Below are 10,799 nucleotides of genomic sequence, written 5' to 3'. Positions count from 1 at the left end.
GACGAATTTCTAAATAACGAGGTGATTTACGGCCTGGCTGCGCTTGTTGTCCGCTGCGGCGGCGGCCCGGTCCCGTCCGCGTACTTCCCGAAAACGCTCCCAAACGAGTGTACAGTACAGTAATAGCGGTCCACGACGGCGGCGGCGGCAGCGCAGGGCCGTCGTTCGCGGAACAACAACAGCGACAACAAGAACAAGAACAACGACGTGACGGCCTGCAGCAGGCCTGGCCTGCGCAGGCTGCAGGAGCCGCAGGGCGGCCCACCACCAGGCCCGTCCTTGCCTGTACAGTACAGTCACGCGCCGCCAAGTGCGTCGACACGCCGCGCGGCTGTCTGTCGTTTAGTACAGCAGCAGCGGCGGGGCGAGCGTGGGAGCGCACCGGGCCGATGATGTCACCCGGCCCGCGGAGCCCGCGGAGCCCGCGGAGCGCCTCGCGGACGTGACGATACCCTGCTGATTAATCGCGGCCGGGAGGGCATCGCGGGGCTCGCGCACCGCGGCCCTGCAACCGAGTGGAGGAGAGCGCGCCGAGCTGTGGCGGGGCGGGGCGGGGCGGGGCGGGTACCCGCGGCTAGAGTGCGCACAATGCACAATGGGTGCTTGCACTGCGGCGGGCGGGGTTGGGCTAGGCTAGGAAAGGCCTCGCCTAGTGTAGTGCTGCAGGGTGCAGCATAGCAGGGCACGACTCTGTGTATGTGTGTGAATGTGTGTGGGTGTTGTGGAGGTCATCTCCGAGCTCGGCAATCTCATTCACGGTATCAAAGCGCGCCACTACTGCACCGAGAGCAGAGCGGGGAGGCAATTTGTGCGGCCGACACTTGCACTGTTCGTGCACGTATGGAGATGGGAGGGCTCGGACACGATGATGATAAGTGACCAATTCCGATCCGATTTCAGTCGCGCTCACACATTGTACCGAACACTCGAACACGCCACCACGGACACTCTGCTCTCGGTCGCTGAGCACCCCCGCCTCTCGCCGCCGTGTCACCGCGAACGCGACGGGGCTAGAGGGAGACGCAGAGTAGTAGAGCGCTGCTCTCGCGGTGCGCTCCCTGCTCCCTGCACCTGCCGGTGCCTGGACGTCGAATGGGTTGCCTACCTACCGGGAGCTCGATGGCGCCAGGCTGGCGCTGGCGCCACCAGCAGCCCTCGTGCTCCACGGCACGTACGTGCCGCGAGAAGGCACGCCCAGCGCTGTGTAGTGTGCCCCATCTGGCCCAGATCTGGCTGACATTTCGCCGGATCGCTCCTTCGCTCAGCGCCCGGCCAACCGCGGCGGCCTACCCCCATGGGAATGACGTCCCCTGTGTTCAAATGTGTGTGTGTTGTGCGTGCTGTGTGACTAACTTCGTTCTTTCTTTCTTCGCTGCGCAGGTCGGAGGTGGCGGGTGGCGCCCTGCACTGCCCCTTCTTGCTGGAGCAAGGCGAGGCCCACCTCACCGGCACCAGGCCCCTGGAGCTCGTCTTCAGCGGGCTCAGCGTCTCGGTCGCCTCCAGAAGCATCCTGAGGGACGTCTCGGGCGTGGTCAGGCCGGGCGAGATGCTGGCCGTCATGGGACCGTCAGGTGAGTGTGGGTGAGGTAACGGTCGGGGGCCTCCACAATGAGCATTGTGTGAGCAGGTCCGGTATATGAGCTCATTAAAAGATCGCGGGTGAAAGTGCGGCCAGCCCTTTTGTGCGGCCAGGACCGGCCCGGCTCGTCTGATCGATGCACCTTTGTTGGTCGTGGTGCGGTGCGCGCATGCACGTGCACACGGGGCACGTGCCGATGTCCCAATCACCTGCGCCGCCGCGCTGCCCCGTCGCGCCGCCGCCGCGCCGCCGCCGCGCCGCTCGACGACCAGTTGGCTTGATTCTGACTCCAGCCGGCGCGGCGGCGGCGCGGCGCGGATGGGCCGTGGCGTGGCGGTTTGGTTTTTGAGAGGGCGTTGACCTGCCTCGCTCGGATCGGCTCGACGAGACGCGGAAACAGTTGCTTTTAATTGCCCGCATTGAATATATCGCTTGATGGGCGGGGCATGGAACGGGCCAAGCCTGGTCTGGGGGAGGAGTAGGAGGGGGGAAGTGAACGACCGAGCCAGCATTGGGACAGGTCAGGGGCCGCCGCATGAGCCGAATGGACCGGCCCAAGCCGCCCAGGCCGCGCCGCGCTCCGCCGCGGGGTCCGCTTGCGCTGCGCCCCTCATCAGCTGTTCGCATCACGACGCGCTTTTCACACGGGTCCTTTATTCTGCTCGACACAGGATGCGGAAAGACCACCCTGCTCAACTGCCTGTCGGGCCGCAGCGAGCTGGACTCTGGCTGCATCCGCCTGAACCGCGAGCGCCTCACGAAGCGCTGGAAGCGGCGCATCTGCTACGTCCTGCAGCAGGACATCTTCTTCCCGGACCTCACGCTGCGCCAGACCCTCGAGTACGCGGCTCGCCTCCGCCTGCCCGAGTCCATGTCGCGCAGGCAGAAGATGCTGTACGTGGACCACATCATCGACGTCATGGACCTCACCGCCTGCCAGGACACCAGTGAGTTTCTCCCCCCTCACGCCCTCCCCCCTGTTGTTACCGTTCCGCAGCGCTCTACGCCGCCCGCAGACCGCGGTATAGGCAGCCCGCGGTGCTCGCGAGTGTTACTGACCAGCCCACTCTGACATTTTTGCTTGGTAGGAATGGGCGACTACACGAAGCGGGGGTTGTCCGGTGGAGAGAAGAAACGCGCCAACATCGCCTGCGAGCTGCTGACGAACCCCGCCCTCATGCTTCTAGACGTGAGTAGCCATCGCTGTTCGCGCACCGTTTTGTATCCATATGCGACCTTACGTCACTACAGTCATGCTTTTCTTCTTCTTCTCTGGACAGGAGCCGACGTCGGGGCTGGACTCCCACTCGGCTTACACGCTCATGTCGAGCCTGAAGAGGTATGCAGAGAAGGAGAGCAAGACGCTGGTCGTCACGGTCCACCAGCCCTCCTCGCAGATCTTCTACATGTTCGACAAGCTGCTGTTGCTGTGCAACGGACACACCGCGTATTTCGGTGACGTGAACAAGGTGGTCGACTTCTTCAACAACATTGGACTTACCGTCACACCGCATTATAACCCAGCGGACTTCGTCTGTAAGTATAGCTTCTTAAGTAAAATTAATGGGGTGTAAAAAAAAAAAACGGTGGAAAATTTTAAGGCTGGGTGCAAATTATTTTGGAAATGACATTTTTCTCACCTTTTTTTCTAGTGGAGTGCGTGAAAGGTTCAGAGGAAATGAAACAAAAAATAATTACTGCCGCTAAAAGTCTTCCCACATATCACCAAGAGGCACTGAACGACTATTGTGCATTGCCCGCTCAACTTTACCAGCACCAAGGTTGTAATGGGAGGGTGCCCATGGTAGGTCATGCCCTAGGCCACACTGCCAACGGACCAGGATGTGACTTCAGCAAGCCTTCATTGTGGTCCTCAACACCAAATGGTACGCTTAACTCAACGCCTCCTCTTTCCCTTACCACCAAATGTGTGGTCAGCAACCACAACAGTCACAACCTCAGCAATCATGTATATTCTACCATAGGTAAGAATGATTATTTGCCTGCCTTGTCTTGGTCATCTTGATAATTCTGATAATTACGAAAATAAGTTATAGTCCATCCAGGAAACTTTGTTGAATTATGTTACTAACTTTTTCTATTCTAAATTTTGCAGTTAAGGATGAAGAAGGAAAGTCCCTGTGGCTTGACAGTCAAAGCCATGGGTCATCATCCGTGAGTAGCACCACAGACGATGATGTGCGATGGCAGTGGCCTACTAGCTTTTGGACACAATTCAAAGTTCTCTCATCACGAAACTTCCAAGAATCAAGGCCTCGAATGCTGTCAAAACTGTACTGGCTGCAAACTATTGGTCTTGGACTTATGGTTGGAAATGTATACTTTCAATTGGAGCGCAAAGAGGAATCACTTCACGACATTCAGTCTTGGATGTTTTTTTCTACAAATTATTGGATGCTGTTTGCACTTTTTAATGCCTTATCTTCATGTAAGTGTTGATTTTTGTTTCTTGAGTTGTGTTTGTTCACTGTGAAGTATGTGTTAATTTCTAGCATGTATTATCTACAGTTCCTGCAGAACGAGAAGTGGTCAACAAGGAGAGGCTATCAGGTTCTTACCGTTTGTCAGCATATTACTTGGCAAAAATGGCTGGTGAACTTCCTTTAACTATGACATTACCAGCTGTTTACCACATAATATCATATCCATTATTTGGTTTTCGATCTACATCTGTTTTTCTCACAATGCTGGGCTTCCTTTTGCTGAGTACTGTTGTTGCTCAAGTAAGTTTTCAATCACTTTCTTTAAATAACTTCTGATCCTTGCCTTAAACAGCATATCTGTTCCTTTTTGACAAAGTTTCAACTAATTTTTTCTTATCTATTTTTGACAGAGTGCTGGATTTTTTGTGGGTGCTGCCTGTATGGATTTGGATGTGGCAATAACAATATCAGCCCTATACACACTTGCTACTCAACTATTTGGAGGATATTTGGCTACCAATATTCCATCCTGGCTAAGGTGGATGAGATACCTTTCAATGGTACATTATGCATACCAAAACATGCAAATAGTGGAGTTTAGTGAAGGCGAAAGAATACAGTACGTAGAAAATCCTTTATTTTTTTTATTCATCTTTATTATTGTGCTATATTTTAACTCCATTTCATTATTTTTGCAGGTGTGCTGTACAGTCAAAGTTTGAAGTTTGCTCCAACTCAACTCACATTCCAGTGTCTGTTATTTTGGAGCAGCAGGGAGCTACATTGCCTTTGTGGGCAAATACTTTGGTACTACTATTTTTCCTAGTGGTATTCCGGGTGTTGGGCTATGTTGTTTTGCGCTACTTTCGACAACCAAAATAATCTGATATTGAGCTACCTAGCAAACAAATAAATTCCTCTGTTCCAATGTGTTTGGAAGTTGTTATAATCTTTTGTCAGAGAGAATTCTTTTTTTATTGGATCTGATGAAAAGCTCCAATGTAGACCACAGCAAATGTGGTTATTGTTAAGGCTTGTGGACTGGAAATTAATGTTAAAATATAGATTGGCTGTGTTGTTAACTGTAATATTATTATTTTATTTTGTACAAGTTCTCCACTGTTTGATATCCGTATTTCACAAAGTGATTCATATTTTAAGGAGTCTGATTTGTAGTTTTAATTAGAGTAATAGTGTATATACCACATAAAAGAAATTGTGAGTGTTCTAGCACTGGGTAAATCAATAATTCACAAGAACATTTCATACTTTTTGCTTCACTGAGAAAATGGGATTGAGTGAATGTGTATTTTTAAGATGAATGATTGTCAGTGCAAAATGGAATTGATGACATGTTAATCCTGCTTAACTTCACATGTTTTAGATGTCATATGTCATTCCTGAAATCTTATCTGGTATTAAAGCATTCTCCAAGAACATCAGAAAGATTCAAGCAGATAGTACCAATAATGAAATTCATTTTCACTCATGTAGCATATGCCCATTTTACTGCTCTTACACCCTTGAAGTCAGATATGTATTGAATAATGTATCATTTGCTTATGAACTGTATTAGTGGCTTTGCTGACAGACTTCATTCAATCTTTCTTTCTTTGTCCAAATGAATCTGTCTATCGTAGCCACGAATAGTCTTTAATTTTTTTATCCTTTGACTTTGATATTCATAGGAAATGTGATATTGTTTCATCTTTTCAAAGTTCATTATTAAGGATGAAATTAAATATGTGTTTATAAAAGATTTGCTGTCAATCAAAATTAAAAGTTTGTCAGTGAATGGAGAACATTTACTCAGAAAGCCTTTGCTTCTAGAATATGAAAATTGCAGCTTGTATGTCCACACCTCATTTTTCACAGGCACACCCAGTCAACAATATGAAAGTGTCAGTACAAGCTAGTTCTTCAGTACCCCTGAGTTATTAATGTTAGTAGATAAGGACCACATCAGAGTAGTGCTTAGTCAGCTTTATTTTAGAATTTAACACTCAGAAAATTTATAAATCTTCTCTTCCAGAACTATGAAACCGAGACATTGAACAAGTATAAAATTTAATGTGGTGCTATAGAGCATCCTTTGTTACCTTCTTGAAGAACACGGGGTAGAGAGTACCTTTTATGTAATCTAATTTTAATGTACATATGTATTATAAAGAAAACAAACACTAACGTTTAAAATGTTGAAAACTGCCTTTCAGACCAACATTTTTTATGTGATGGGAGTTTTGTTATGTCTGTATCATTGTGATCTCTAAACAAAATTTTATCCTACATGCCTGAAAAGCCTTTGAGAAAAGATATAGGGATTTCAAATGAATAATTTACTGTCCTTTTCTAAATCTTGTTCTAAACAAAAGAAACTCTTTCTGTTCTCTTGTTATTTTTATAACACGGTTTTCAAAAATATATAGATTGCATTGGGTCATTCTAGCAACCAACTCATCACCTATTTTGTAATTTTGCAATCATCAAATGAAGGAACAAGTTTTAAAACGTCTGGCTGTTAATGTTGTTTTATCTCTCACAACTTTTAGCTATTAATTGAGTGTGATTGGTGAAACAACACAAGGAAATGCAATTTTGGTCTGGTTTTAAAAGGGGGGGGGGGCAAAAAGAAAACAAATTCTAATTCTGAGTCTATTTAAAACTCCTGCAACCTACTGTAACACCAAATAACGTACTTGTGTTATTGGTGTTCCAGTAATGTCTTTTGTCTCTTCAACACAAGGACTTAGTAAATGATATAAGAAAAATCAGTGGTTGACAATGTTAATAGAGTTTAAGGATAATGAACTTCAAAACTGCCATTCTTGAGTAAACTGGGCAATTCCATATAAACTTTGCACTGCCAAACATGTAAACAATACTTTAAATATGTTTTAATTTTCTCCAATTGTTCAATGAAATAGATGCATGTGTCATAATTATGATTGTTTCAAGTGTAGAGGTTATCAGTTCTATCCCCAGCCATCACCTTAACATAGTAAACTGATAAATTAATATACGAATGTTCTTCAACTGATAGTTTCCACCCTAGCAAAGTGCTTTTTATCTTCAGTATAACTGAAAATTGATGTTGTATTTATATATGTGTGATAACAAAATAAATTACATTATTCCAAGCGACATAATTGAATATTATTGAAAACGGACAATATAATCAAGCCGAAAATACTTAGGGCAGGCCCGGACCAGCTCCAGCTTACACCAGTGATGGCGCCTGCAACGCGCTGGGTAGGCTAACCCGCCAAGCAGCTGTGTGGCAACGGCGGCCCGCCCTCAGCGCCCAATGCAGCAGGGGCTTATGGGCTCGGACTGCTCCACTAGTCTGCCTAGTCTGCTCTAGAGCGTTTGCCACTCAATGTTTTTCCTTGAGTCGTCGAAGCGGGAAACGTTCATTGTGGGGGCACGTTTTGGCTTGAGAACACAATTCAGATCGAAAGTTTTAAATTTGGCGGCAACAACCTTTAAACGGGATAAATTTTTCATTATGAAAAACTACCAACTTGAACTTGGCTACATGGTACATCACTCGTCTTCAACGAAGAAGTCTCGCTGAATCTCGCCTGGAAATCAAAACATGGCTATCGTTTGACATTTTTGTCTGACAACGAAGCAGATCAATCGGAACGCACAATACACAACCCCTTGTCAACAGGTCAGGTGGGGAACATGGCCAAACTGGGCCACAACGGCTATGAGAAACGTTCCGGTCAAAAAGAGTCAGCAAACTGTTTTTAAAGAAATAGTTGTCTGAAAGTATGGTTATATTTTGAAAGTGTCGCAACTATTTAGGAATATATACAGATGCAACATTAACGATTGATTAGTGACAACATGGCTGAAGCCGCTGCCCGTCGTGAAGCTCGTCGTAGAAGGATTTTGGAAAACTCTGAGAATCGTCTGCGTGTGATTAGTGGTTTAAGCAAAGCTGGTGAGTTCCCTTGTACTGAATGAATTAGCTGCTAATGGAATGAATGGTGTTTTTTTTGCAATCACCCTTGACCGTCTGTTTTTGTTTTGTTTAATTTTAAGATGACGCCAAGGAGTCCTCTGAAGGATCCTTCTACGATGCAGCCTATTCTCCACCGTTAATTAAGAAAGATGATCCTATTTTAGAATATGTGCCTCAGAATTCTCAAGCAAAAGCATTTGAAAGTCCTTCTGTTATTAGCTCACCTAATGAACCAGTGTCTTCTTCATCCCAGATAGAGGTATGATTTTAAACATTTTCAACCTTATTTTTATACTATTTGCAGTCTGATTAATTTTCTCTATCATTAAACAGGAGAAACCGGTACCTGAATTTCCATTTTCGTCCAGTAATCAATTCACTTCAGTACCTCTTCAACAGGAAGAACCATCTCAATCATTTATATCGACAGCTATAGCTTCCCGAATCCATCTTATTGGTCTAGCTCTTCTTGTACGGCTCCTTTTATCAACCAGTTACGGATACTGGATTGGAGAAGTAAGTCTAGAAGTATTCTGCTTGAGTCATTCCATACCAATTTTAAACAAATCAAAATGTGATCATTTCAATTTTACACATAGTTTTGTTGTTAAATCGGATAAATAAGCATTTTAAGTTGTGCTCGTTTCACTATGAGCATACTAAGTAGGAGGCCTCACTTCATTTTTAACACCTTCATTTTAAGTCTAAAATCCTACATGTTGATAGAGATGATCTTGCTCCTTATTGAATTAACTGAAAAAGCTCACCTCTTGGTCTGACCAGCGGTTGGAAAATCTTTTGGGTCAAGACGGGGACACCGTGTTTAATACTGTCAAAAACAGGGCGTGGAATGACTTTCAATTTTCACCTACCTATGCATTTATTTTCTTCTGTCTAATGTATCTCATTTTTTCATTTCAGTCGGTTTTTGTTCCACTATTCACTCTCCAATTAATCAAATACTGTGGAATTTTCCCTAGACTGGAAAGTGATAGAAGTAGTGGTGGCATACTAAATGCCGTGCTATTATTGTCTGGTTTGCCTGCTCGGCAAATAAGTCGCTTATTACAAATTCTTGGAGGACTAAAGGGGATAATGGAGGATACATACATTTATCTTTTCTCTTTCGTTTTATTTCATGTTTCTCTTGAACTAATTACTCCTTGACCGTTGACCACGCCCTATGCATTTTTTTTCCTCGCAATGATTTTCCTTGTTTTTTTATCTTACTTTCTGAATATTTTTGTACTGAAGTGTTTTGCATTTATATCAAAATTGTGATGAAGAGAAAGAAATTATGTTATTTTTCTTACTGAGTGAAAAACATTTTTTTACTCTGTTTCATGTGTCAAAATTAAATTATAGTTGAGATGTAATTGTATGCAGCATCTACTAAAATCTTTATGCTTAGATTAACTCTTCTCATGAACTTATTAAATAACTGTTTATCATCACATCAGTCTTAAGTAAAGTGAAGCTAGTTAGTCTCTGATAATGTTCAAGTCATGTGTCAATTATTTGAGCCTAATAGTGTAATTTATTGATCGTAAATTATTCTTTCCACATTAAGAGGTCTCCCTGTTCCTAAGGCCTCTCTGGGAGCTTGGTCCTTCTTCCAGGAGTTACCTCTTCTCCTCCTCTGACAAGGAGACTTGGGCGAGTATTTATTCCTGATTTTGCTTCAAATCTGTATTTTTGCTTTTCATCCACATTACTGACGATTACTGATCAAATGTTTTCCTGAGGATCATATCCTAGTGTACTTTAAGCGAGCGAATAATGGAAAAGGTTTTGAATTTGGTCAGAAATTGATGGAAGAAGTTCTCACATCCTAAGGAATTACTGAAAGAAAAAAAAAGAAAAAAAGCTCACCCCAGGTCAGAATATATTTCATTATTGGTGAAAGAATAATATTTGTATTTTTCAAAATTCTGTGCTCCCTTAGGTAGTTAAGGAATATGAAGGTCAGGATGGAAAAAATTTGATGGGCATTCGTCACCTACATCGATAAGAAGAAAACATAAAGAGTTAGGGACCATACATATATGACGTGGACACTTTTAGAGCACTTTGTGACCCCTCATCCCCCGCCCCCCCTGGACAAACGTGGACAATTGCCCACCCCTGCCTTTCCCCCCTGTCCATGTGGAAAATCGAATGACGATTCTTTATGCTATGTTGTTCAAAATATCGCAACATTTTAAGCTTAAATTGGACAAAACAGCATGAGCTGCTAAAATGCACTTTAAAAATTTACAAAACAACTGTATTTTATAATATTTACTACAAATTTCTGTTAAATTTCTTCCACGTGGTGGACAGTAGCTGAATCCCCCCTCCCTCCCCATCCCCCCTGGGGACAATAGTGGACATTTCGCGTCCACGTGATATATGCATGGTCCCTTAGAGCAAGATCGGTAATTAGCACTTGCAAGTCTCCTTGTGGGTGGTTCCCCTTAGAGAGGCCCCGACCTCCGCTCTTTAATTAATGACTAGGTAATGAATGTATATTTTTTGATTATTAAATTTTAAAATTGTCTGGGAGTCCACATTATTGTGCTGAGTGCCTCCTGTTTTAGTTCCTACCTGACCCGGCCGGGTGGGCCACCCCTGGGGGGTCACACACCGCACCACCGCCGTTACGAACATGTCGAGTTTAGCCCGTGCAAGCTTTCATAGCGCCTGATGAGTAGGCAAGATCGCACCCACAGTGCATGCGTGTACTGCAGGGTAGCCTACCCGGAGTCTCGCAGGCGCTCAGCTCCCTTTTTAAACGGACCCGTTTCTGCCAGACAGAGGGAGGAGC

General features: G+C 45.0%; 2 protein-coding genes across 2 annotated transcripts in view; both read left to right on the top strand.

The window, feature by feature from the left end:
• Nucleotides 1-7,169, top strand: part of LOC113215399 (uncharacterized) — a 123,421-nt gene extending 116,252 nt beyond the window's left edge. The window contains exons 2-10 of the mRNA XM_026435023.2: nucleotides 1,381-1,571; nucleotides 2,251-2,526; nucleotides 2,668-2,768; nucleotides 2,860-3,115; nucleotides 3,232-3,564; nucleotides 3,696-4,028; nucleotides 4,109-4,323; nucleotides 4,434-4,642; nucleotides 4,722-7,169. Of these exons, the coding sequence (XP_026290808.1) occupies nucleotides 1,381-1,571; nucleotides 2,251-2,526; nucleotides 2,668-2,768; nucleotides 2,860-3,115; nucleotides 3,232-3,564; nucleotides 3,696-4,028; nucleotides 4,109-4,323; nucleotides 4,434-4,642; nucleotides 4,722-4,905 (2,098 nt within the window). The 3' untranslated portion in view covers nucleotides 4,906-7,169. The remainder of the gene's footprint in view (nucleotides 1-1,380; nucleotides 1,572-2,250; nucleotides 2,527-2,667; nucleotides 2,769-2,859; nucleotides 3,116-3,231; nucleotides 3,565-3,695; nucleotides 4,029-4,108; nucleotides 4,324-4,433; nucleotides 4,643-4,721) is intronic.
• Nucleotides 7,170-7,700: 531 nt separating this feature from the next.
• Nucleotides 7,701-10,532, top strand: LOC113215420 (guided entry of tail-anchored proteins factor CAMLG). The gene is made up of 4 exons (XM_026435052.2): nucleotides 7,701-7,972; nucleotides 8,074-8,252; nucleotides 8,327-8,509; nucleotides 8,915-10,532. The coding sequence occupies exons 1-4, from the start codon at nucleotides 7,876-7,878 to the stop codon at nucleotides 9,158-9,160; spliced, it is 705 nt and encodes a 234-aa protein (XP_026290837.1). The 5' UTR covers nucleotides 7,701-7,875; the 3' UTR covers nucleotides 9,161-10,532.
• Nucleotides 10,533-10,799: the final 267 nt, after the last annotated feature.

Source organism: Frankliniella occidentalis, unplaced genomic scaffold (genome assembly GCF_000697945.3).
Source record: "Frankliniella occidentalis isolate FOCC.00 unplaced genomic scaffold, Focc_3.1 Scaffold92, whole genome shotgun sequence".
NCBI classification, from domain to species: Eukaryota; Metazoa; Arthropoda; class Insecta; order Thysanoptera; family Thripidae; genus Frankliniella; species Frankliniella occidentalis.
Note: the sequence above shows the minus strand (reverse complement) of the source record. Positions and strands in the feature narration are given on the sequence as shown.

Bases quoted from the DNA above. Each gene is read 5' to 3' on its own strand.
- LOC113215420 (XM_026435052.2), top strand. From the start codon at position 7,876: ATGGCTGAAGCCGCTGCCCGTCGTGAAGCTCGTCGTAGAAGGATTTTG. The intron at 7,973-8,073 runs GTGAGTTCCCTT...TTTAATTTTAAG, and splicing joins TAGTGGTTTAAGCAAAGCTG to ATGACGCCAAGGAGTCCTCT. The intron at 8,253-8,326 runs GTATGATTTTAA...ATCATTAAACAG, and splicing joins CTTCTTCATCCCAGATAGAG to GAGAAACCGGTACCTGAATT.